Raw genomic sequence first — 26,500 nt, 5'->3', positions numbered from 1 at the left:
ATCTCCTGACCTCCCTGCCCTGCCAGGGAGGCTTTGTGGAGAGCACATGAGAAGGCAGGACGCCTGCTGCCCAGATGAGGCCTTGTGGCCCTGAGAGGGGGATGGTTGGATGGCAGCAGGCCACACAGCTGCAGAGCTGTGACAGGAAGTCGCCTCTCACTCCCTGCCTGAGGCAGGTGGCTTGGCTCTGCAGATAGAGAGCTGCTGTCCCCACACCAGGAAGTGTTTCCACCTCCAGTCATGTTCACGGCTGCCCTGGGGGTCGCTCGTCAGGGCCTTGCTCCTGTCCCGCCCTCAGCCAGCTCATGAGTCACTAACACCTGGGTGTGAGGTCCTCCTCCGGCTTCCTCTCCCAGGTGGCAGGCAGCTTACGAGGGCGGCCCGAGGCCTCAGTGGAGTGACCACGGCTCACGCGGTGAGGGTGACTCAAAGCAGCCCTGGCTGGGACACCCTCCTGCAGGCCTGTCCTTCAAGCAAATAACTAAAATCTTTAAAAAAGATAATACCACGGGGCCAGTGCTGTGGCTCACTTGGTTAATCCTCCGCCTGCGGCGCTGGCATTCCGTATGGGCGCCGATTTGAGTTCTGGCTGCCCCACTTTCCATCCAGCTCTCTGCTATGGCCCGGGAAAGCAGTAGAAGATGGCCCAAGTCCTTGGGCCCCTGCACCCACCTGGGAGACCTGGAGGAAGCTCCTGGCTCCTGGCTTCGGATTGGCACAGCTCCAGCAGTTGCGGACGTTTGGGGAGGGAACCAGCAGATGGAAGATCCCTCCTTCCCTCCCTCCCTCCCTTTCTCTCTCTCTCTCTGCCTCTGTAACTCTGCCTTTCAAATAAATAAATACATCTTTTAAAAAATGTTATTTTGAGAGAAAGAGAGATCTCATCCACTGATTTCACCCCCCTAATGTTCACAGTCCAGGTCTCCCGCAGGGTGGCGGGGGCTCAGGGACTTGAGCCATCACCTGCTGCCGGCGAGCACTGTGATGTAGGATGTGGGCATCCCAGGGAGCCTGTAAACACAGCCAAACGCCAGCCCCTGGACTTCTGAAAGCACCCGAGAGCCAGTAGTTCGGGTTTTGTGGGCCAAGGGGCAAAAGCGAGGGTGTGATGTAGGTGCTCACGTAATCATATAAAAGGCAGCCACTCAAAATATAAACACCCAGTCTTATAACTCATGGGCCGTAAGAACGGGAGCCTGGCTCAGTTCCGGCCCTGGCCTTGTCGTTTGCTGAGCCCGGGTACCGACCCAAGAGCTCTCATCCCGAGAGCCCCTCTCAGCACCGGAAGTGAAGGTCTGAGGGGGTGGGGACAGCTATGCCTGCGACGCCCCAGCGTGACCAATCAGATGCCCCCAAGCAGGCTGTGACACGAGCACCAGGGAAAAACAAGGTGCAATTCTTTCTCTCTCGCCTGGGTCAGCCCCGCTGAGGCCGCTGGGTCCTGTTCCCGGGCCTGCTGGGGGGTTCCCGACTGCCCCCGGCTTGTTTTCCATTTCTCCCTCCCAGACTCCCAGTTCCCCCATGTGCTACCACTGTGTGCCTTCCCTCCCCTTGGGGTGGTCGAGCTGGGTTCTACTGCGAGCGCCAAAGCTCCCCGACTAACGTGCACACCGGGCTCCCTTCGAGCTGCCACTGTGCCATCTTCTGAGCCCACCTTCTGGGGTGCCCGAGCCTAGAAAAGCCCGTGTGTCTCAGCCTCGGGTCTCAGTCCCTGAGATCCTACCCGCTACGACCCTGGAGACTCCAAGTCCTCGGGGGGACCCCAGAAAACCCACCCCTCTTCTTGGGGCGGGATGGCTCAGCCAGGTGAAGGGGTGGGCTGCTCTCACAGCTCCTGCATGAACCCACCGTGCATCCATGGGGCAGGAATGGCGCCTCAGGTTGGGCTGACCCAACAGGCAGGGCCTGCGCTTATCAGGTGGTTTCTCCAGCACCTGGCAGAGTGCCAAGTCCAAGTCACTCACAGGAGAAGGGAGCCACCGGCTGACTCAGGTCCTGAGGCAGGCACAGGTGCAAGGCTACCCGGTCCTTTCTGTGTCCCCCTCCGCTAGGCTGAGGGTGGAAGCCTGGTGCCCTCTGCGTGTCCCCCTCTGCTAGTCTGAGGGTGGAAGCCTGGTGCCTTCTGCGTGTCCCCCTCCGCTAGTCTGAAGGTGGAAGCCTGGTGCCCTCTGCGTGTCCCCCTCTGCTAGTCTGAAGGTGGAAGCCTGGTGCCCTCTGCGTGTCCCCCTCTGCTAGCCTGAGGGTGGGAGCCTGGTGTCCTCTATGTGTCCCCCTCTGCTAGCCTGAGGGTGGGAGCCTGGTGTCCTCTATGTGTCCCCCTCTGCTAGTCTGAGGGTGGAAGCCTGGTGCCCTCCAGCTGCAGGCCTCCTCCTCCACATGGCCAGGGATGTGAGGACCGGCTACTTCCAAGCACGGAAGGAAAGGGGTTTCTCCAGCTGAGTGCCAGAAGGGAGAAGCCAGGGAAGGACTTTGATTAGTCCGGCTGCTGTCTGCACTGCCCCCTGAGCAGTCACTGTGGCTCAGAAGGCAGGGCTGTGTGGGCTCCCGGGGCACCATGTGGGAGAAACCGGCCGTGCGTACTATGGCTGTCTCCCCTGAGATGTCTTCCCTCTGTCCACGCATGCCTCTGAGAGATGTGACCTTGAAGCTTCTCCCCATCAAGAAGTGGAGTCTGTTTTCCACACTTTGTGTCTAGACTGGCTTTGGGACTTTTTGACCAATGCAGTGAGGTGGAAGTGGTGCTGTAACAATTCTGAGTGGGATTTTGTTGTTGTTGTTGTTGTTGTTGTTGTTGTTTTGAGACAGGCAGAGTTAGACAGAGAGAGAGACAGGGAGAAAGGTCTTCCTTCCATTGGTTTACCCCCTAAATGGCTGCCACGGCCGGCACTGTGGTGACCCGAAGCCAGGAGCCAGGTGCTTCCTCCTGGTCTCCCATGTGGGTGCAGGACCCAAGCACCTGGGCCATCCTCCACTACCTTTCCGGGCCACAGCAGAGAGCTGGACTGGAAGAGGAACAACCGGGACTAGAACCCGGGGTGCCAGCACCGCAGGCGGAGGATTAGCCTAGTGAGCCGCGGTGCTGGCCAGCAATTCTGAGTTTTAAGAAGCTGTGCGGGGGCCAGTGCTGTGGCATAGTGGATAAAGCCACTGTGGTGTAGCGGGTAAAGCCATTACCTGCACTACCAGCATCTCATATGTGCGTTGATCTCTCTCTGCCTCTGCCTCTCTGTAACTTTGCCTTTTTTTTTTCCCCACAGGCAGAGTGGACAGTGAGAGAGAGAGACAGAGAGAAAGGTCTTCCTTTTTCCACTAGTTCACCCCCCAATAACTTTGCCTTTTAAATAAATTAATTAAAAAAAAAAAAAGCCATGCGAACTTTCTCTTCGTTTCTCGGCGCTGTCACCACGTTTGAGCAAGCCCAGGCTAGTCTGACAGATGAGGAGGGACATACAGCCCAGTTACCCAGCGCCGCCAATGACCACCAGGTGACTAGCTAACACGTGAGTGAGGCCGTACAGAACCAGCCTGCCTGCTGCCTGCCGATGCATGAGCACGCCTGGACAAGACCAGCAAACTGCTCAAACAACCCGCGGCCTCAAAGGCAAAATCAACACCAAGGGTCCCTGATGTCAGGCGGCGCTACGTCCGGATGAACTCATCCGAAGTTGGCAACATCGTTACGTGGAAAACGCACTGGAGGCACCTGACCCAGCACACATCCTAGCTTAGCAGAGTAGCACACTGCTTCTGCTGGCGATGGTGTGGCCGAGCCAGAGCTGCCACTGTCCAACATGACATGGCTGGCCAGCCCAGGAAGAGGTTGAAATTCCAAAGTCAAAGTCTGCTGGCCACTGAATGCGTATCACTTCTGCACCATCTTACAGTAAAAAAAAAAAAAAAAACAAAAAAAAAAAACAAAACAAACCCATAAGCTGACCCATCACCAGGGGCTGCCTATAGTTACTTTGCAGCAATAATCAATAGTTACTAGTTAACACAGCAAAACCTACACTGGCTACATGTTTGTCAGGCCCCTGGGAGCTGACGCAGGTAACTCTGCGAGTGGTTCAGGCAGTGGGCGCAGAACCCTTCACGGCGGGATGACATTTCCCTCCATCTTTCAGGAGGCGAGTGTGGCTGTGCCACGGCGCTCTCGCCCAGGAAATGCGGGCCTAGCCCCAAACCTCCCCCGTGGGCTGCCCCTCTCTTGTTCTCCAGCTGCCGGCTGAACGCAGAGGATGTCGGGACCTAAAGGACGGCTCAGCTGTGACAGGAGCGTGGCCGAGCCCCTGGGAGGTCAGCGCTGATCCATCCCGACAGCAAGGCCTGGCTCGCAGATCAGGGAGAGGCAGGCGAGGAGCGGAGTGACTCCCAAAAGGACAGTTTCCAGAAGCTAGGGGGCCGGCACGCAGGACAGTAAATGTCCGCCCTGGAAGCAAGAGCCACCTTGAGTTCCAGGCCACGAAACCAGAGAGAGAGAGAGAGAGAGACCGGGAGTTCACAAGAGGGAGGGCGAGGGATCGAAGAAGGGGTTGGAGGTGGTGACAGGGGTCCCTGCTGGCCCCAGCCCCAGCCAGCTGTGAGCCACACCTGCTCTGCCTCAGGGCGATCTCCTGATGGATGGAGGCACAATGAGTGCTCCCTGGCCAGCTAGGCCTGTGGGACGTGGCTCTGTGGGCCCAGTGGTGGGGACAAACACGGCTGGCCATCGGCAGAGGGATGTCAAGTTTCTGGTGCAGGACAGGGCGTGCAGATGCTCCCCAAAGTCTGGTCTCATCTCCCAGGGGGAGATGGGTCGCTGGCCAAGCCGGAAATTAGAAACTAGGCAGCGTGGGGAGGTAGTTAGAGAGAGAGAGTGGTGTGCAAGGCTGGAGACGGGCGGATGTGGGACCAGCCTCAGGATCTCGCGCAGGGGGTGCCATGGAGGGCCCTGGGCAGGGACCTAGAGCTGCAGGTTGTTAAGCTTTGCCCTTGGCAGCCCCACAGGGTAGGCCCGCATTTCAGACCTGAGGGGACACCAGCAGTGTGTGGCCCTGGGCCAGAGGTCAGGCCCCAGGTCTGCCCCAGGCAGATGCAGCCCACGTCTGGCCTTTATATGGGAGCCAGCATCTGTGTTGTTCGCCTGTTTGCAGCATTTTTTAAAAATCTGCCTTTCCAGGTTCTCTTGGATAATTAGATGACATGCCAACAGCTCGGTGGGTATTCTCGCCTGGACACACACAGCCAGAGAAGCACAGGTCCCACGGTCACAGGCACGGGTCGTCCCATTGCATCGATGCTGGAGGGACTCAGCTCAACATGGCCCCTGGCTGTCTTGGGCTTGTCCCCCTGGAGGCATCCCAGGTCCTGTGTTAGGGAAGCCAAGTCCTTGACACAACCAGGGCTCTTATCTGATGCCTGAAAGCTCTCCTATGAGTGTTGGTGTTCCTTAGAAAAGCCCAGGTACCTTCTTTTTTTTTTTAAGATTTATTTATTTTATTTGAAAAGCAGACTTATAGAGAGACGAGGAGAGGGGGCGAGCAAGCGAGCTTCTATCTGCTGGTTTACGCCCCAGATAGCAGCAATGACTGGGGTTGGGCCAGACTGAAGGCAGGAGCCAGGAGTTTCTTCCAGGTCTCCCATGTGGGTGCAGAGGCCCAAGGATTTGGGCCATCTTCTGCTGCTTTCCCAGGCCATAGCAGAGAGCTGTACCAGAAGTGGAGCCCAGCACCCGCATGGGATGCTGGAGTCACAGGTGGCGACTTAGCCCCTGCGCCACAGTGCCTGCCCTCCAGGGAGCTTCTGATCAGACACAAACCACCTGTGTCTAGCAAACCTTTTTCCTCCTACCTCATGGCATTATCTTGCACCTGCCCGAAACATTAATTAATACGGTTGCTGATCAGCAGGCTTTAAAATGGGGAGATGATCCTGGGGACAGGGGAAGTGGTGGGGAGGGAGTTGACTGTAACCTGGAAAGTCCTTAAGCGTGGGAGAGAGGGAAGCAGACAGGCCCTGGCCGCCAGAGCGTCGTTGTACGGGAAAATGGTGGCAGAGAAATCCCGACTGCTATTACTACCTTGGTTCTTTGTCTCACACGGAAGAAGAATTTCCAAGTGGACAAGCAGGGAGATTTAAAAAGGTTTATTAGAGTCAAAGACCTCCAGCCAGAGCGGCATGGAGGGGGAGGGGGTTTCCAAGAGAGGAAGGAACCCAAAGAACCTCCTAGCCCTGGGGTTTTAAGTACAATTTTGAAGGAAAAAAACTAGACAGTCAGATTGGCATTCAGTCACCAGGCAGGGACAAAACCCATCAAAAGAGCTGATTTACAATTCTCCGTCCTGTCTGGCTGCTCATGATAAAACAAAACCAGGGACCAGCGCTGTGGCGCAGCGGGTTAAAGCCCTGGCCTGAAATACTGGCATCCCATATGGGCGCCGGTTCAAGTCTCAGCTGCTCTACTTCCAATCCAGCTGTCTGCTGTGGCCTGGGAAAGCAGTAGAAGATGGCCCAAGTCCTTGGGCCCCTGCACCCATGTGGGAGACCCAGAAGAAGCTCCTGGCTCCTGGCTTCGGATCAGTGCAGCTCCAGCTGTTGCGGCCAATTGGGGAGTGAACCAGTGGACGGAAGACCCCCCCCCCCCTCTCTCTCTCTTCAGGGAGCAACATGGCACATCCACACCTTGATTTTAGCACAGAGAGATCTATTTTTAACTTTGAATCTTTGGGAGGTACAATAACAGGGTAACACATTTGCTTGTGTTGTTACCTCTTGGGACAGCCAGTTACCGAAGATGCCAGGGTCTCAGGGCAGAACCATGCAGTCTTTATTTCTGAAAGCCAGCAACGCCGGTGGCTACAGGGGGCATGCGCTCTCCAAATCATGCAGGCCCGACTGAGCTCAGGGCTAAGCTTATAAAGGCAAAAACCAGGTCTTGTTGGGAGCTAATCACAAAGCCAAGCGTTCGTTACAGAAGCCAGAGGAGCGAGGTCATGCTTATGGCGGGGGTGGGAGGACATTGACACATTTTCACATTTCTGTACATTTCTTAATGTACAGATAGCCTTCTTAGAAGGCTGGTTTTTGAGCAGGTGGTAGTTATGCAGCTGATGGGACAAACGAGTGCCTAGGCGTTATCCAGAGAAAATAGAGCGACTCACCTAACTCACTCCAGTGTGAAGCCACTAAGTTTGTGGCAATTGGTTACAATAGCATAGAAAATAGATACACTGGGGCTGGCGCTGTGGCAAAGCTGTAAAGCCATCGCATAGCTGTAAAGTGCCCATACAGGCGCTGTTCCACTTCCGATCCAGCTCCCTGCTAATGCACCTGGGAAAGCAATGGAAGATGACCCAAGTGCTCAGGCCCCTGCACGCATGTGGGAGGCCTGGAAGAAGCTTCTGGCTCCTGGCTTTGGCCTGGCCCAGCCCTGGACATTGTGACTATTTGGGGGAGTGAACCAGCTGATTTAAGATCTCTCTCTCTTTGTCTCTTGGTAAGTTCGCCTTTCAAAGAAAATCTTAAAAGAAAACGAGAGGTGCAACTGCCAAGAGCAGTGTGAGGTACAGCCTCCAGAAACTTCACAGATGTCAGCCACCGACAGAAGTGTCAGACGAGGGCGGGGCACGGACCAGGCATGCTGCAGGCGACCAGACAGGTGATCAGGCCGAGAGAGAGCACAGAGCTTGTGAGCGGGAGCAGAGGCTGCCCAGGGAGGGCTGCGGAGCCTGGAGGAGCTCCCAATGCCTGCGGAAGTGGAAGGAACAGGACAGGGGCCACTAGGGAAGGGACACTATGTCCTCTGGGACCGGGGGTGGGGACAGAGGCAGGTGTGCAGGCCAGGTGAGCTCCAGGTGGGCGTGGATGTGTAGGAGCCTGGAGCTGAGGCCCAGGGAAATGAGGCCCAGTTAGCAGAGGTTGAATGGGTGCCGAGGTTTCAGAGAGGCTGGGACCCCAGTGTATCCTGGCGTCCACCTGCAGGGCTTTTCCAGGTAGCACCTGTGGCCTCTGGTGGGGGCGCACTCAGGGGATTCAGGGCAGAGGGTATTGTGGGGGGCAGACCCAAGCCCGTGACCCCAGGGGTAGGAAGGGCGAGTGGGTAGGGGAAGGCTAAGCTCCGAGCTGCCCTGAACTTTCTGTGCAGACTACCCTCCTGCCGGGGCTAGGCCCGCAGAGAGAAGGAACCCATTTCAGGAAGTCAGCCGTGGGCTGGGTGAGTGGGGGTCTCCATGCAGGCTGGTGAGGCAGCCACAGGCCTGCGCTCAGCTCTGTCCCTGGTTTCAGGGTCTCAATGTGCCAGGCAGCCCTGCTCTTATCAAGAAGTTAAGGGAGCACTGCCTTCCCTTCCCATTGTCCTTTCGGGCGATGCCATTCAAACTCTGTCCTTAGCTATAGCCCACCACTACGAATCGGCACCTCAGGGCGGGCGCTGGGGCCGAGCAGCCAAGTTGCTCATTGAGATGCCCACGGCCCCCGTTGGAGGACCTGGGGTTGACGCCTCCCGGTGGCTCCTGACAGCGGCTTCTTGTGCATGCAGGTGCTGGGAGGCAGTGCTGAGGGTTCGACGACTGGGTTCCTGCCACCCACCTGGGTGACCTTGATCGAGTTGCCAGCTTTTGGCTTTGGCTTGGCCTGGCCCAGCCCAGTTTCCATCATTGTGGGTATCTGGGGGCATGAACCAGCAGATGGGAGCTCTGTCTCTCAAATAAACACACAAATAAATAAAAATCGGAATTAGCATGGTGTGCCCGTAGAGGGTGGCAGCATTGCTGGCAGTGGCTTTATCTGCTATGCCACAGTGGCGCCCCCTCCTGCTTGACTCTCATTGATTGCATTAAAAAGCGCTGGACACATCCTTTAGGGTGAAGCTGCAGGGCTCAGAGGTGCAGGGAGCTGGGCCTGGCCCCTGGGGAGCTCTCTGATGTTAACAGGGCCTTCTGGAAGGAGCGGCTGTGCTGAGAGAGCAGCGCTGTTGGCCCTGGGCGTGCAGAAGGCAGTGCCCAGGATGCATTTCTCATGAAAATAGCTCCTCCCCCTGCCTTCCATTCCCTCCTCTCCCCAACGAGAAACTGCCCCCCCCCCCCCCGAGAGGCCCAGGGCTGGGGGACTTACAGGCACCCATGCCTGTGAGCAGGCGTGCTGTTGCCTCCCACGGGCCAGCCCCTGCACACACACGCCCCTGGCACGGCCAGGCCTCACTCTCGTGCCACATGTATGCCCAGCCTCAGCACCCAACATCCACCCACTGCACTTCTGGGGTCACCAACCCATGATCACAGGCACGAAGAGGAAATCCACGCTCTCCTGGGACGGTGCCGGCAGCAGGTGGCCATAGGGCCTGGCCGTGCTTCCTTCTTTTGCCTCCTGAATGCTGCAGAGCCCTGCCCTCTGAGGCTCACAAGGATAGACGCTGCTTCCTGCAACCCAGAACAGTCTGCAAGGGACACGAGACCCGGCCTCACTGGACAGCCACCGCCGCACGTGGCCCATGTTCCCAGCACCAGGCAAGAACCTGCCCCTGTGGGGACCCCCACCCAGATGCACGCTCCTTGCACTGCCAGCTAGGGACCCAGGGCCCACCGCTCGGCCTGGGGCGGGTCTTACAATGAAGGCAGCAAAGCCACAGGGCTCTGAGCACCCACCCGCCCCAGGTTCCAGGGCCTCTTCTGCGGCCACCAGGGGCGGGGCTCTTGGGACTCAATACACAGAGCACCCAGCGGCTTTCTGGGGCGCGTGTGTGTGTGCAGGGGGCTGGGGCGGGGGTGGTGGTTGACACATGAAAGCAAGACACCCCAACCAGTGCTTAACGTCCACAAAACAGCTAATCGGCCAAACCTTCGTTTTTTGTCCATTTATTTAGAAAAAAATTAACATGGGCAAATGAGATACTTCAGTGTTACAACAGAGTATAGAAATGCCTAGCAATAGTCAAATAATTTGATCTTTAAATACAAAATAACCACATGAACACCTAATATACAGGTTTCATCTGAATACATATTTATTAGATAAATATTAGAGGTTGTCACATCATCTAACTACATACAGCTTTGCAAGACTAGAAATCACAATTAGTCTTCCGACCAGTCGAGAGTATGAAATGATTGCATTGTACACAATGTACAAAGACAATGAGGGTTCCTGTGGGGGTCACTTCATCTGCACTGGTGGGCGTGTGCATGTGTGAACGTGTCAATCACCTGTGATCATGGTATCAAAAATTATACAAAGTATGAATTTGGTTACAATTTTCTTCTGAAATCCCCGTTGCTTTTCGTTATTTCCATAGCACCCTAGAAGTACACAGGTGGCAGGACTAATACACCGAAGCTAAATAGTACATGTAGGTAAAATAAAAAACAAAGAACAAACCCTTTCCACACAGGGTCAGATTATATTACATGAGTGAGACAGATGCGAAGAACTCACAAACACTAACAAACGAGATCTAGTTTTTCCACGTAAGATGGAGTTCCAAGCCTTTTTTTGTTTCGTAAAATAAAAACAATACACATTCCGAGAGAAATGAATGCATCTGTTGACATGTCTATTTCTCATTTACATATGTACACACATCCCTTGAATCATGCTGCTGACACGTCCCTATCCAGGTGGGGCAGGCCCAGGGCCCCGGTGGGGGCGCAGGCCTGGAGCTTGCTGGGGGTGAGGGCTTCCACTAGGGAGCGAGGGCTACAAGTTTTCCAAAAATAAAATGGCTACAGGGAACATGACACACAGATAAAGCTTCAAACCAAGAAGATGGGGTGATCGCCTGCACTCGGCGCTTCCTGCCTTCTCGCTGGCTGAGTGGCGGCAGAGGCGTCCCCGTGGGCTGGATCGATGCTTGTCAAGGCGAGGTGGCCTGCCGAGGCCTTGTTTTTTGCTGAAGTGACTTATGGCTCCAAATGGCCGACTGGAAGGGTCTGGACGTCTCTTCCCAGGCTCAGACCTGCCTTGCTGATGGATGCGGCCCCCTTCCTGCCAGCTCCTACGGCGGCACCCCCTCCCACCGCTCTCCCATACCTCCCTTGCACCCTGGCCTGGCTCCAAGGTCACCCTGGGAGGAGTATACCCCCAGAGTGCGGGCTTCGGGCACCACGGGCCGGGGCCAGCTGGAAGCAAGGCTCTTGGATGAACTTGCTGGTGGAGGCCTGCTTGGGAGGTGACCCAGGGCCCAACCTCAGGTGCCAAGCCCAGAGATGGCTAGAGCAGGTGCCAGGAGCCCGGGCTTCAGGGAGCGTCTGGACTCTGACTCGAGCTGTAGAGAGGTCTGGGCGCAGCCGGGTAGGAACCAGCACAGACCCCAGGCAGGCCCTTCTGGGGCCGAGCACCCCACGGCAGGGAGCACAAACTCTGAAGGCAGGCATCCATGAGTCTGTATGGGGCAGATGGTCCGAGCCAGAGTGCGGCCAGCTGCCAGGCCACAACCCCTGGCTCCATCCTGTCCCCACCCGCTGACAGGAGCCGGCGCTGGACGGCGGCTGCTTGGTCTCCCAGTCCCCGGCGCGGCCACTCGCTCTGGGTGCCCCTCATCTGTACAAATAGCCCTGGTTGCTTTTTTGTTTTTGTTGTTTTTTTTTTTAAAAAAAAAAAGAAAAAGAAAAAAGAAAAAAAAAAGAGGACTCCATTTTTGTCATTGAGTCAGGGTATTTTAAAAACACCAGCAAAGGCTATAACCAGGTCATGAAAATGTTGAATATTATCAAAGACGATACTAAAATATTCACAAAGATATTTACAAAAGCGTTTCTTAAAATAATTGATTTGCATACTGAACGCTATTTGGAAAAACCTGGACAACGGGACAAAGGAAAAAAAAAAGGTCCGGGGAGGGGATGGTGGCGGCGGGGACAACAGCTCCTGCAGAGACCCTCGTGCCGTCTGCGGTGACGGAAGTCCACGGCCGGGGCCACCTTTCCGGTACAATCCACAGAGTGCTGGGGACCGCCCACCACACAGGGGGAGACGGGGCAATAGACAGTGGCCGGGGACACTGGCACTGGACGGGAGGCCAGGGGAAGACCCCAGGCAGCAGCAGGAAAGGGCGCAGAGAACTTATAGACACGACCCAAGTGACCGGACAACCCGGCATCACCAGAGGCCACGTGGCTCGGGGGGCACCGATGAGCCTGGAACCAACTGGATGCGGGGACACGCTCTCCAGGGAGTGCAAAGCCAGACAGAGCCGTGCGGCAAAGGGCAGATTGGAGGCTGCTCCCGCTGCGGCGAGCAGGAGTGCGGGCTGGGCTTTTGGTCAGGGTGGACACGGAGAGGAGGGGAGGGGAGACGAGGCTTGGCAGCCCAGGGTAGCGTCCGAAGCTGCCACAGAACACCACGGGATGCCCGCAGGGATGTCCCACACACACGGTGGTAGACGGGCTGCAGCCCTGGGCGCAGGGGCCGGACTGTCCGGAGGCCGGAGAGACATCCAAACCGGGTCCCTGGCTACCAAGCCTGCACATGTGCCTCCCTGCCTTGCCACTGCTCCCCACGCTTTTGGGCTGGACGGGGACAACCAGGACACAGAGGGAAGCACGTTGTCCCGCGGCACAATCTCAGGGGAGGCGGGTGGGGACTGGAAACAGAACACACGGAGAGAAATGATTTGCTTTCTGTCCAAGTCCAACACCATTGTCGCCACTTGCAAACGGGGAGTGGCTTGGAGCAAAGCTCCAAGATTGACTGCAGCTGGCGGTGGGCGCCCTGGGCCATACCGGAGGACGCATTGTCTGTTGGGTGCATGCACACGCACTCTCTGCCCTCCAAGGCCTGGCCCTGGTCTGAGTCCAAAGGTCACAGGGTCCCCCCATGCACTGTCCTGGCTGCGGGGAGGCCCCGGGCCCCTTTCCCACCAGTGCCCAAGCAAGAGGGGCAGACCCTCTCTCAAACACAGAATCATGTCTTTCTCCATTGTCTGAGAGTGCTGACAGGGTGGCTTGGCTTAGAGGTCAGGGGTCAACCCGATGACCCTTGGCCCCCGAGAGATGTTCTCTTTCCCAGAGGTTTGTGCTTTTCGGTGGTGGTGGTGGTGGTGGTGGTGGGCAGACCGATCTCACTGCCACAAGCTGTCACTGCTCCTCCTAGGTCTGGGCCCCTCCCTGGATTTTGGGGAGGCCTTCTCTCAGGCTCTGTAGTCACTCGAAGGAGGCTCTGGGCCAGGAAGCAGGGAGGCAGGGCTACAGTCTAGAAAATGGAAGAACCTTGGGAGCACTGGCAGGTGCACCTGAAGCTGCTGCCGCCGCCGCCGTAGTCAGGTGCACCGCTCACTGGGCCGGGTCCCCCTCAGGGGGTCGTCTTCGGGGCCTGCTCAGAGCGTGGGCCCAAGCCCAGGCGGACAGGCAGGATGCAGGCTGCAGATCCACACGGCCTCCCCGAGGTGCCCTGTTCGCCTCCTCCACACCGAGGCTGCAGCAGGGGAGGGCTCTTGGGGAGGAAAAGTGTGTGGGACAGACAGGGTAAGGAGGCTGAGTGGGGAGGGCGGGCCCCGACGGGGTGGGGGGCCCTCAGTTGTTCTCAAAGAGAGACAGGAGGTCGTCGTTACTATTGCTTGGCAGGTCAGGGGGGTCCAAGTAGGAGAGGAGCTCGTCGGGGTTTGTGAGTTCTGGAAGGAGCTAGAAAAGAAGACGCACAGACGTCCAGCTGATGGGCCGTCTAGGAGGTGGCCCACGTACTCCCAACCCCCCGGTGTCCCCAGGGTCCCAGCCCAGAGAGGAAGAGCTGACAGTGCTGCATCTGGGGCTGGGCTGGCCAGCGGCCACCACACACAGCCTGGCCACTGCGTCTTGCCAGGGTCTTACCCACGCTCCCTGCACGCTAGTGGGGATGGGTGCCTGGCCCAGCTGCACCGGCCTTTCTCAGGCCAGAGGAGCTGAGAGGGCCCCATGTCAGGGCAGGGGGGCTTTGTCTTGCTGGGTGTTCTCTGCCAGCTTGGGCCCACGCCAATGAGCCGCTGCGGGAGGAGCCACACGGCCAGGCCTCTCGCACGAGCACCAGGGGCGGGGCTGTGGTCCCTGCAGCTCCCGGCACCCCGGGGCCTCTCCCTAGAGCTGGCTCCTCTGTGGTGGCTCTGTGGCTGGCGGAGGCCGCAGACTGCCCCTCCCTCTGCCCCGTGGCCCTTGGCCTCTTGCTGTCTCACAGGGGAGCCTCCTGGTTGGATCTCAAAGCGCCCTCGGCCGGGTCTGCACACTGAGCCCTGCCCACCACAAAGCTTCCCAGATGCTGCGGGCTGGGGGTGACAGCGTGGGGGCTGCGAGGGGGACGCCAGTGGCTGAGGGAGGGCAACACGAGGGGTGTGGGCTGGGCACAGGCTGGGCTCCCAGGGGCAGGGCAGGCGAGGGAGGGACAAGAGCTGTGTCCAGCCACCAGGCCGCCATCATCCAGTGGCCCCTGCCAGATGGCTCAGGCCTCAAGGTGGGCGCCGGCTCCCACCTGCTGGCCCGGCTATGCCCCGAGGCTGACTTCACCACCCCCTCCCCCACGGGGGCACCTGGGAGTGAGCGATGGAGCAAGCGGAAGCAGAGCATGCACGACAGGTGGACGAGAGAACTGGAGACAGACACACACCAGTGAGACAGACAGAGGGGCCCTGTCACTCCAGCCCCTCCCCTGCCTAGGGCCAGATCGGGTGGCAGACACAGAAATGGCAAGCTCAACCTGGGGGAAGGTATGGGGCGGGAGGGTGCAGCAGGGGCACGGGCCGCCCACTGCCGCCTCCGGACCCCAGGCCCGAGGGAGCCTGTGGGGGCTTGCGTGTGAGGTGGGCCAGGACTAGGGGGCAGGGCAGTGGCCAAGGGCATTGGGGATCTCCGTGACACCTGCACGCTGCGGGGCTTCCTGGCTCAGGAGCCAGAGGGCACTGGCTGGGGCCCGCCCGCCGCCCACCCACCACACCCCCCCCTTCTCTTGGGCGGGTCCCGGCGCCAGGCCTGGCGAGTGGTGACCCCAACTTACATCCAGTGAAGGTTCCGGCATGTCGGACGCTCCCTGCGCTCCGGCCTGACCCTCTAAGGCTGAGGAGGGGTTAAAGGTCAGGTCGCTGTGTGGATGGCTGCTGGGAGCGGCCTGTGGCGGCTGCCGGGGAGGCTGGGAGGAAGGAGGAGGAGGAGGAGCCCCACTGTGATGTAATGGAGGCCCTGACTGGCTGCTGGGGTGTGGAACGTGCAAACCTTGTTGTATGGAGGGGTGGGGCTGGTCAGAGCTGCCAGTGTGTGGCATCTGCGAGGAGGAGAGAGCGGGAGAGAGAGAGAGGTGAGGTGACGCGGCACAGCCACGGATGCCTGGAGAAACGAAACCCCACACATCCGGGGCAGCACACACCCCCAGCACAGCCCCTTCTGCACAGCTCCACGCACGCATACACACACACACACACACACATACACACACACACACAGGAGCCTCCTCCCGGAGGCTGTGTGGAGCCTCCCAGGCCTGGGGGATGGGGAGGAGGGCCCCCCCTGAGACAAGCATGGACACTGGGAGCCGGCCCTGCCGCTCCGCCTCCCCGCCCCGGACACCGTCACAACGAACAACAGCGAGGGCAGGATGGAGAAGCAAAATGGGCATGTTCCCGGGGCGGCACAGGTGCAGGCCGCCGGGCCGGCTGGGTGGCGGGGAGCAGACACGGACAGACAGCATGGGCGGGCGTGCAGCTCGGGACGGGGCCAGCGCCCCAACAGGGCCCCTGCCGGAGGAGCGACGCTGGGCGCCTGAGGCCCTGAGAGCCTGCCGCCTGGCGTGGACTCTGCGCATGTGCAGAGGGGTGGAGCAGGGCCGGCTGGGGTGGCCAAGGACATCTGAGCACCTCCAGGCCTCCCAGGGGACTTACGGAGGGGCTCCCCGCGGAGCCTGGGGCTGGTGACTATCAGCTGGCAGTTACCACTATGGGGGAGAGGCTACAGCCTGGTACTCCACCAGGGAGGGGTCACACCAGGCCACTCCATGGAACCAGCAGTGGGGAGACTGGAGGATTCCTGGCCCCGGTCAGTTCCCCTCGGCCTTGCCCTGTTTTCTGGGCCACACAGAAAACACCTGCGCGTCCATTCCCCCCCAAGTATGGAAAAGGCAACTGTGCCCCCGCGGTGCTCCCCAGACCCCGGCTCCTCTTCTTGTGTCTCCCAAAGCTGTCCCCCAGGCCTTGTCTCAGGCTGCACGGCTCCACCCCAACACAGCCCTAGGCAGCACAGCGCCCTGGGATCCCATGTGTGGGATGACCTAAGGGGCTACCACAGCTGCCAGTGACCGGCCAGCTCGAGGCTCCCATCTGTGCGTGGGGACATCCGACCCAGCCCTGGGGGAGCAGCGAGGGGCTCCCCACCGCTGTGAACAGCCCAGCTCAGGGCAGGCTGTCGCCTTGATCCTGACACTGGCTGGAAATGTCTCAGAGCCCAGAAGGGTAGGTACGTTCTGAGTTCTGCTGAGACACCTGTCAATCTGCTGCCTGGCACGCAAGGCCTTGGGGACACCAGTGCTTGGTTAGGGTCTTCTGGCCACCCCTGGTGCACACACGCTCAGCGGGGGGCCAGGCTGCTTTTACCTGGGCAGGCGGGGTGCAGGTCTACCTGTGACCACGCCACCCCACCTGGCACAGCTGTACTCTGCAAGAGCTCAAAAGCAAAACAGGACAGGACATACGTAGGCAGCATCATGGGGCGACTCTTAATTCAACCCACGGGCTGACTGTGCATGGAACCCTGGCAGCGAGGCCAGCAGAGGCAGGAGCGAGCCTTGTGGGTGACAGGAAGTACACGGCGTTCCTGCTGCTGTGTGCAGTTTGGGGGGTCAGAGGTGTGGAGGTGGTCTGGGTGTCACTCAGGCACGGGATGTGGTGGTCCTGGGAGCTCTGATTAAGGATGAGGGTTGAGAGGAGCGCCCACAGGGTGGAGAAGAACTTGCAGACATTGGAACACAGCTCAGGCTGCTGTCCTGGGTTCTCGCGGGGAAGCAGTGTAGTGTCCCTCACCTAAAGGCAGATTCTCGCCGGCCCACAGGACAGCCCTGGGCCCAGTGGCAGAGCTATGCAGCGTCAGGTGTGTGCAGAATAATGCAGACGCCACGTCTTCCCGGGCTTCTTTGGCCCCTAAGCCTGTTGCCCATCACTACCAGCCCATCTCTGGCTGCTGTAGCCTGGGGCCCACTGCTAGGACCTCAGAGATTGGCCCTGCTGCCACGAAGGTAAGTGCCCGAGCCATCAGACAAGCAGCCCTTGGGCCTCTGTTCTCCCCAAACCCCAGCTGCTCTCCCTCCACCCAGGCACCGCCATCCATGAGCACACTGGGCATAAGCCTGCCCCGGAGCTTGGCTACACTGAGCGGGCTCCTCCAGTGCTCACAGGAGAACTGTGGAGGACAGCTGGGTCTCTTCCCACTGCTCTCGGGGCCGCGGGGCGGGAAGGCTTCGGGCTGGCACAGGGGGGCTCCCGCAGCTACAGGGGGTGCATGTTATCAAGGGCGCAGGGGCCCTGGAGGGACCGCCTGCGGGAAAAGGAGACTTGCTAGCAATTCAAGAATCAGACCTGGGGGGAGTAAGGGCCTGGGTTTGGGACAAAACCCTGGGTGGCTGGAAGAAGGTGCAGTCGGCGCGAGGGTATGCCAGTGTGTGCCTGTGGCCAGGAGCAGCCCGAGGCTTCCCTGATGGCCATGGTCCCTGAAGCCCTTGGGGAAAGAGCTGAGCTCACAGCTCAGCCTGTCGGGCCTCTCGCTTTCTCCTGAGTCCCAGACCCAAGTCTCATCCTCTCTTTGCCTGGGAGGGAGCCAGGGTGCCCACATCACACAGGTCCCAGGAGGAACCCTCTGCCTCTGTCAGCCCCAGAGCACGGCTGGGGCGTGGGGGCAGGGGGCCAGGGGTGGTGGGCAGGCCGAGGGGCGAGGAAGAGGTACTCACAGTTTCCTGCATGGGGTGACTGAGGGGTTTCTCGAGGGCGGCCATGTTGTTGGGCATGTCCGGGGGGTGGGAGAGCTGGGGGGGCCCGTGCATGAAGTCATTCATGGACGTCCCGCCGGGATTCCCATGGGGGAAGTCAAAGTTGCCATGGCCCTGGTAGTTGTTGCCTGGGGGAGGGAATGAGATGGGGAGAAAGGCTCAGCCAGAGGGAAGACGGTCACGTCCAGGGAGCCTGGGGTGTGTGAAATCGAGAGCCAGGTCTTCTGCCTCCTGCCGGTCTGGCATCAGTGCCCGCAGCCATAGGTGCCTGGGCTGTGCAAAGGAGCAGTGGGACAGCCTCGCCCTGTCCCGGGCACCCCAGGCCGTGCACCGCTCTATCACAGAGGAGGAGCGGCAGAGAGGGGAGAGAGCGGGCGGGCAAGGCTCCTGCAGGGAGCAGAGGACACGGAACTGGGCCGAACCCAAAGCTAGCTTTCATGGGATCTGCCCCTGTGAGGCCACCTTTGGTTAAGTGGGAAGAACCAAGCCCAAAGCCCCAGCCCAGACTCTCGAGGACAATAGCAGCAGCAGCTGTCTGGCCTCTGCACGCTCTGCTGCAAGGCGATGCCGAGGGCCAGCGGGTGGGTCAGCATGCTGGGGAGCTGGGGCCCTGGGCACGCTGTGGGACTTGGGCAAAGTGAGTGAAGGTCTCTGGGCCTCTCCTTGCCTGGGGACCTAAGACCCGGGGTCCTGCTGGGGCACCTGCCACACCTTGTGCTCGAGGGAGGAACCAAGTGGCACTAGGGGTGAAGCGTGGTCAGGGCGCCGGAGAGTTAAGAGCCTGGGATGGTGATCTTGGTGGCCAAAGGCTGTGGCTCTTGGTGCTTGCACTCTGTCCCTGAGAGGGTGGGAAAACTGCAAGGGACAGGGACAACACAGATGTCTCAGAAAAACACTGGGGGCCTGGGGAGGGGCCCAGAACTCTGGGGGGTGTGCTGTTAGCAGCCCCGAGGAGAATGGCTGGGGAGGAGACAGTGGCTGCGTGACCCAGCTAAGCTGGCCGTCTTCCCAGGACCCGGGATCCAGGGACTGTCTCTGGGGAGTGTGTCAGGCCTGCCTCTGCACTTGCTACCATCAGCGCAGAAGCCCTGTGCCCTGACTGGGCCCAGTCTGGCCTCACCCACCTTGGCTGCTGTAGTCGTTGGAGTTGGTGCCCCCGGGGGGAGGTGGGAGTGGGTAGGGGGATGGGCCGGGGCCCAGGGCTGCGATCATCTCCATGACGTTGGGCATCGTCATCTGGCTGGGACTCATGGTCTTGAAGCGTTTGGAGGGGATGCCATCGGGGTCGTCCTTGATGTGCAGGTCCGACTTGATGGGCACCGGCCGCCAGCTGCACGTGGGGTCGATGGTGACTTCTTCAAACTCGGAGCTGCAGGGGGGTGGGAGGGGAGTCACAGGGGGCAGAGCCTGGGCTCAGCGATGCTGGCCCAAGGTCTCCCTCCCACGGAGCAGCTGTGTGGCAGGGTCAGCCTCCTGCCCTGGCTGAGTTTAGTCTCTTCTGGAAAGTTCACTGGTGCCTAGGCCCAGAAGCTCCCAAGATTAAGTCCAGGGAGGCAAGGACTCTGGGTCAGGCTGTCCGAGTGCTAACCTCCCTCAATGCAGGCTGCGTTCTTGCTGCCCCCCTCCCCGCCCCCAGCTGGGGCCCACTTACTGTTGGATGGCATTCAGGATCCCCCACATGTACTGATCCACCTCCAGGCCCTCGAGGAGAGCGGTTTTACTGGAAAAGGAAAGGGGGCTTAGCCTCTGCTTTTGGACCCAAAGGCAGACACACAGCCCAGTCCTCCCCAGTGTCAGTCAGGGCCCGCCCCCCCGCTGATAACTGTCGGAAGGACAGGTGATGGCTGGATCCAAAGGGGCCGCCCACAGCCCTGGGGACCTGTGCCCGTCTGCTAGGCGAGGCTCCTCTGTTTTGTTTTTAGGGCAGGTGGAGGGGCTGGACCCTCAAGGGCAGGGCAAGGGGGAAGCCAGCAGGGCCCGATCCCTCTGTGGTCCATGGGCGGCGTCACTCACTTGCACACAGGACACCTCCAGGTCCCTCTCTCACAATTCAGCTGCAGGTAGGACTCCAGGTCAAAGCACTGCAGAGGCCAGAGACACACAGACAGACAGACAGGTGAGACCAAGAGTGACGGAAACCGCCTGGCCTTGCCTTGGCGGCCCTCAGGGCGACTTCCCTGCCAGGGAGGGAGAGAGGGAGTGGGAGAGACCCAGGGCTAAGGCTGGGTGGGGTGAAAGCCACACCACTCTTTGCAGCCCCACGGGAGGCGGTCACATTGACTCCAGAATGCCTTGGCTGGCTGCAGCATCCGTGCATCTGTGGCGCCACCTGCCATGCCCCAGACACCCCGGAGCCAGTGTCCTCTGGGAAGCCCTGTGCTGCAGCCCACGCACTGCTCCGACCCTGTGACAGCCGCAGCCCAGGCGCAGAGGGCACAGGGGACAAAGCCATCGTGCCCAAGACATTCTCCCCCTGCCCCATCAGGAAGCCCTCGGGAACCAGCTGGCTACACAGGTGGAGCTCAAGAGGATGGCCCCTCTGCACGCTTCAGGCCCCGGTTCTTGCACTCTTCGGGGGGATCTTTCCTGAGCGGGCCCTGCCAGCGAACGCCTTCCAGCCCTTACATGGCCCAGCCCACCCGGATTGTGATAGCCACTTATTCCACAGCCAGATCCTGACCTGCACCTGCTCAGGCCGAGGGCCTGGATACAGCAGCTAGCCGGGCAGAGGCAGCCTGCTCTCAGCCTTGGCACCTGACATCGGTGGGGGCAGGGCTTGTCTGCAGGCCCCTGGGAACCCAGCGCTCCAAGGATACATGCCAGCTAAGGAGTGAATGAGGCTGGCTGCTGATGGCCAGCGGTCAGCCACAGGCCTCGGGGGGCCCACCTGCACGTGCTTGCAGTCGTGGCCCCGGGCAGGCAGCTGGATGCGGCGGAATGTGATGGGGCACTTCAGAGACACCTTGATGGCCGTCTGCTCCACGCCGTCTTCCCCGTTGAGGGTCGTGCTGCCTGATGAGGCAGCCACACTGCTGAAATTGCGCTTGACTGTGGACAGGAGGTATGGGCAGGTGAGGGGTGGTCTTGCCTAGGGTGTGGTCTGCACATCTCCTGCTCCCTCCCGTGGCTTGAACACGACTGGTTCCTTCCTCTGACTCCCCGCCCCTCCACCCCACAACCCCCTGGCAAGGTCCCTCGATGGACAAGAGCAAGCCCTGGCCTCAGCTCAGTAGGTGCCCTGGAGGGCAGCTCCCCCAGCGTCGTGTGTGGAGGTGCTGAGGGGCCCCAACCCAGGTATCAGGCCCGACCCTCACTAGGAGCTGGGAGCTCTGTGCAAAGCTCACAGAAGCCCGGCCAGGCACTGCTCTGATCTACTGGGTCAGCGAGGAGCCCTCTCGGGAGCTTCCGCTCGGAATTGTGCAAACCTCGCCAATGCAAAGGGAAGCCTAAGCCTGCCTGGAGTCAAGGAGACAAGGTGAGGGAGCAAAATCAAAGGGAGCAGAGTGGCAGGGCATGGCCCCGCCTGCAGCCCCCTCTGAAGAAATGGATTCTAAGCCAAGCCCCTCCCTCCAGAGTTTGAGCAGGTATTGCTGTGGCAAGAAGGCAGGTCTGGAACCCCCCGCCCGGTGAAGATTCCTTCTCTAAATCCTCCCGTCCTCAAGGCTTGGCTCAGGCCATCACCTCCTCCAGCAGGCCCACCTAGCCTGTCTGAAGCACGACCTTTTTTGTTTCAGTCTGCTGTGGCCATCATGTATATGGCAGGTCACAGAAGTCCCGTCAAGCCCTGCGGTACCCAGACTCATCTGAGCAACACAACAGCAACAGGGGAGACTGCGCACCCGGGCTCAGCAACTCGGGGTGACATGCCAGAGCCAAAGGTCGGTCCGGGGTGACCAGGGACCCCTGCTCAGCCCGAGCTCCAGCGGGACTGGGCCTGGCTCCCCCATCCCCACCCGGCGGGACTGGGCCTGGCTCCCCTGTCCCCACCCAACTCACTTTTCGTGATGCAGTGCTCCGCGGGCAGGAGGCGCTTCTTAAGGAGGCCTTGCAGCACAGAGCGGACGGAGGGCCGGTGCACCAGCTGCAGCACGAAGAGGTGGGACTGCGGGAGAGAGGGCCGCTCAGGCTCCGCCCCCAGCCTCTGTCCCCACCCCCAGGCTCCCACAATCACTCAGGGATGCCTCAGCAGGAGACAGAGCCCCAGAAGCCAGGGTGTGTCCTGCACCCCTGTGAGCCTGGGACCCAGGCCTGGGTCACCACTCTGTGTCTGCTCTGGGCCAGCCGCTGTTAGCCTCATACAGCATTCGCGGTTCTATGCCTCCTATATCTGGGTGCGCCTATCTTGCAATTTCAGGATCACAGCATCTCTTCCCGCTGCGTCTCCCAGAGAAGCCAGCAGAGCAAGGCAGACGGTGTGCTTCGCCTTACAAGCTCTGTGTGCCAGGCCACGGTCTCTTAGAGGGACACACACACACACATGCACATGCACGAGACTCAGGACATCAGGGCTGGGTGGAGAAGGGCGAGAGTTAGCTCTGCATTGAGTGCAGCTGGTCTGGGCAAAGGGGAGTTAGGATATGAATACTTCTTGCAAATGAGGCAAGAACAGAATATAGCTTTGAGAGGTACAGAGAGGGGGTGCAGAGCTGGGTATGAACAGGAAGAGGCCAAGCCTGAAGCCAGGGCACAGCGGCTCCAGCCTGCAGAGAGGCCCTGTACGTCCCTGAGAGTAGCTGTCTTCTTTGCTTTAAACCTTTAACTCATTTCCATCTACTTGATAGGCAGAGTGACAGAAACAGACAAGGATTTTTCCATCTGCTGGCTCACTCTCTAAATGCCCATCACAGCCAGGTCTGGGCCAGGCCAAAGCCAGGAGTCCAGAACTCCATCTGGGTCTCCCATGTTGGGTGACAGGGGCCCAAGCAATTGAGCCATCACCTGCTGCCTCCCAGCATGCACTAGCAGGAAGCTGGATGGCAAGCAGAGGAGCAGGGACTCGAACCAGGCACTCTGATATGCCTGCCCCGCGTGGTTCTGGAAGGCTCCTTGGCTGGCTGTGGAGGTGGAGACCTACAGGAGGGGCTGAGCAGCTCTCCCTGCCCGCCCATGGCACTCACGCAGCAGCAGGCGGTGACGGTGATCTGGATGGTGTTGCGGCCCGGCTGGCACACGTGCTTCAGGTGCAGGGGCTTGTGCGAGGTCTTGTTGTCACCACGCTCGATGGTGAGGGGCGTGGCGTTGACGCTGACCTGCACCGAGGCCGGCCAGTTGGTGTTCATCTGCCGGTCCTCGTGGTGGTAGCACTTGAACTGCAGCTCCAGGTCGGACCTGGGGTGGGGATGGGGGTGGGGGTGAGGGTGAGGGCTCAGCTGGGCTCTGTGAGGGGACAGTGCACCTTGAGGGGTGCTACTACCCGGGTCCTATAGGGCCCTGTCCCCGGTCTCGGCTGCTCCGCCAGCCCGAGCTCTCCCCTTGCAGCCTGGAAATCGCCCTTTGTACATCTCCAATCACAGGCCAGCCCTGTACCACATTCCCTGGCCATTCCCGCCCACTGCATTCCACAGCTCTGTGTCTCCAGTGTCCCCTCCCCTGCAGAGGTTAACTGGCTGTCCCCCAGGACAGAGGCACAGGGACAAAGGTGGACATGCTGTTGACAGAACCAGCTGTGGGGCTGACTCCGCCGTCTCCAGACCCTCAGTGCAGCAGCCCTCCCAGGCCAGAGTCCTCTCTGCTTTGCAGACCCCAAGAGGCAGGCCCCGAGCGTGCATCAGCAAAGGGGCTCTGTATGTCCCACATATGTGGGCCAACCATGCAGACAGCAGGTGGCCTCTCGGGCAAGGGCACTCCCAGGTAAGGAGAGTGGGTGAGCGGGGGCCCCAGCCCAGCTCGTGCCCTCCAGCCCAAGCATCCTGAATGTCTGTCCATGCCAGCTCTCTCCCAGAGCACTGCTGTAGCCAGCTCAGCCCAGGGGAGGCAGTGGCAAGGCACGTGTGTATGCGTGTGTGTGCGCGAGTGGACGAGTGTGCACATGCCCAGTAGGAGTCCCTCTCTAGCCCTGAAGATGCTCACTGGGCAGCTGGTGGCAGTGGGGGCAGGGGCGGCACCCCCAGTCCCAGGCAGGGTGAGCCAGAGCCTTGCCTGAGGACAAAAGACCCAGGCGAGGGAAATCCATGGGATCTGTCACCCAGGAGACCCAGACCCCAGTCTCAGCCCGGCCCCTCGCTAGCTGTGAGGGTTCACATGCATCAGCTCACTTATCTGCTCTCAGTTCCCTGTCAAAGGGGAAGGCAGTGCCTACTCCCAGGATCAAAGCAGACCACGCTCAACATGGGGGCTCACGTTCAAGGTCATGATGACCAGTTCCTGGGTCCCAGCTACCCTTCCCCTCTCTTTTTTATTTTCACTTATCCGAAAGGCAGAGAGACATGGATTTCCCACGTGCCAGTTCACTCCCCAAGTGCTCACAAGAGCCAGGGCTGGGCCACGAGCCTGGGGCCATATCTCAGTCTCTCATGTGGGTGGCACGGACCCAGGTACTTGGGCTATCATCTGCTGCCTCCCAGGGGACACACTGGCAGGAAGCTGGGATCGGAAGCAGACGTGAAACTCAAACCCAGGACACTTCAATGTGGGATGCGGGTGTTCCAGCACTCAGGACCAGGCTGGGTGAGTTACTCCCCACCCGAGGACCACAACACCTGGGTGGTTCATCCACCCCCAGGGCCTCCACATTTCCCGTGACGTCCCGCCAGTGATGCCGAGCAGGCGAAAGTGACAGCAAGATGCTGCTGCCCCCAGGGGGCCCAGGGAAGTGACCCGGGCGCCTGGTGCAGCCTCGCTCACCTCCACATCAGCGTCTGGTGGACCGTGGGCCGCAGGTGGAACACGTGGTTGCTGACAGCCAGGTTGTGCTCCAGGCGGAAGGGCTCCAGCACCACGCCGTCCCGCACGGGGAAGGTGAGCCGCAGCTCGTCGTTGTGGTTGGCTGGGTGGGCAGGGGGCCGGGTGAGCCTGGGTGGGCTCCGACACCACCCACGGTGGGCAGGATGCAGGTGCTGGGCCGTGCCCCTGTCCAGCCAGGCCCCACTTCTTCCCCACTCAACCCCATGCTCTGCAAGCAAGTCCCCTCTTCTGCAGCTGGGACCTGCCCTCCCTCCCAGCCTCCGGGCAGGTGGTGTGAAAGGCTGTGGCGGGCCCACCCCCACCTCCACCGTCCCTCTGGGTGGGGCTGCTCTGCTCTCTTCTCCCCCTTTCCCTACTGCTCTGGTGGGACCCTTACCTGGGGGCGGCGGCAGGGCGCTCATATTTGGCTTGATGTCAGGCGGGAAGGGAGGTTTGACGTCTTGGCTGGGGGACAGGTACGGGGGGATGCTGCTCCCGGGGGTCATGGGGGGTGTGGGGTTCCCTGGGACAGGCGAGTGGGGATAATTTGCCACAGGAACCGGCCTGGGAGGCTGGAGGGAGAGAGAAAGCACATGCAGGTTATGACTCCAGGGACAAAGAAGGGGCTGTGGCTATGGGCCCACACCCCATTCCGCCCCAGGGGAGAGCCCGCTGTGTGTCTCTTCCTCCCCCAGGAGACATGGGGGCTTGGCGAGTGCCTCGCCCCTCCATCTGAGCCTCTCCTGTGTCAGGTGGACGCAATGCCCCCACCACTGGGCAGGCTGCGGCTCCAGGGGCAGGGGCTCATCTAGTCCACGTTGCGAGGAGTGCACAGCTGCCCACATCTCAACAGCCTGCAGCCCCACCCCACCCACCCCAGCAGGTGCCGGCTTCCCCAGGGGCCCCGCCCCCTCACGCCTGGCCTCGTTTGCTTCCCGGACTGGCCAGGCCCACACCTGGCCTCAGCTCACCCACTCAGGGCAACAGATTCAGTCCTGGGCATGTCTGTGCCCCAGAGCAAGTGACCAGGAAGTGCACCCCCACCCATGGACCCCCTCCAGATGTCCTGAGAGGCTGGGGCAGGAAGGGTGTGCACCCCGAAATGCCAACAACTGCCTGTGGGTTGGAACTTTTGGAACGGAAGTCAGCACGTACCCTGTTGACATTCCCTTGGCTGTAGCTGCTGTAACTGCTTCCCGAGAAGGTGTTATTTTGTCCATTAAACTGTTCTGGCTAGGAAAACAAGACAGACAAGAGTCTGAGAGGCGGGTAGCAAAGTGCCAGAAGCCTGCTCTCCCTGCTCGGAGCTCCTGCGGGGGGACAGGGACATGGCTGCCAGGGTGGGCAGCGGCCGGCGCTGGCCTCTCTCTATCCGCAGCTTTTCACACAGCCAGAGAGTTTATGACGTAAGAGCGCTGAGGGTAGCGACACTGGAGCACAAAAGCCAACCTCCACAGCGGACGCCCCCGTAAACTGCTTCAGTTCTTGGGCTGAGAAATGTGACAATGTCTTTTTACTCCCGAGAACGTATTTTGTAAGAATCCTGAAGGAGGAGAAGCCCACATCCCTGAAGACGGTCATCCTAGTGCTATTTCAGAAGTGACCAGTGAGACACCTCCCAAGCGTCCAACAGGGAGACAGGCACACCCAGGGGACGCTGCAGCGTCTAAGTTTGGGCTCACACATTCAGGTTAGGTGACCAAAGATTCAACATCACAGC

At 60.0% G+C, this 26,500-nt stretch overlaps 1 protein-coding gene across 9 annotated transcripts in view; it reads right to left on the bottom strand.

The window, feature by feature from the left end:
• Window positions 1-9,814: 9,814 nt before the first annotated feature.
• The window catches only part of ZMIZ1 (zinc finger MIZ-type containing 1), a 215,081-nt gene continuing 198,395 nt past the window's right edge, over window positions 9,815-26,500 (bottom strand). For 8 of the 9 annotated variants that reach the window (XM_070057907.2, XM_051831554.3, XM_070057908.2 and 5 more), the window contains 12 exons: window positions 25,936-26,013; window positions 25,178-25,352; window positions 24,742-24,883; window positions 23,016-23,226; window positions 21,895-22,000; window positions 20,786-20,946; window positions 19,912-19,979; window positions 19,550-19,618; window positions 19,023-19,267; window positions 17,860-18,026; window positions 14,929-15,192; window positions 9,815-13,589 (listed from right to left, as the gene is read on the bottom strand). In XM_070057907.2, coding sequence (XP_069914008.1) covers window positions 13,482-13,589; window positions 14,929-15,192; window positions 17,860-18,026; window positions 19,023-19,267; window positions 19,550-19,618; window positions 19,912-19,979; window positions 20,786-20,946; window positions 21,895-22,000; window positions 23,016-23,226; window positions 24,742-24,883; window positions 25,178-25,352; window positions 25,936-26,013 — 1,794 coding nt within the window. In that variant the 3' untranslated portion in view covers window positions 9,815-13,481. The remainder of the gene's footprint in view (window positions 13,590-14,928; window positions 15,193-17,859; window positions 18,027-19,022; window positions 19,268-19,549; window positions 19,619-19,911; window positions 19,980-20,785; window positions 20,947-21,894; window positions 22,001-23,015; window positions 23,227-24,741; window positions 24,884-25,177; window positions 25,353-25,935; window positions 26,014-26,500) is intronic. The other variant, XM_070057911.2, reaches the window with a different exon arrangement.

This window comes from Oryctolagus cuniculus, chromosome 15 (assembly GCF_051225735.1).
Source record: "Oryctolagus cuniculus isolate XC-2025 breed Fujian yellow rabbit chromosome 15, ASM5122573v1, whole genome shotgun sequence".
NCBI lineage: Eukaryota > Metazoa > Chordata > Mammalia > Lagomorpha > Leporidae > Oryctolagus > Oryctolagus cuniculus.
Note: the sequence above shows the minus strand (reverse complement) of the source record. Positions and strands in the feature narration are given on the sequence as shown.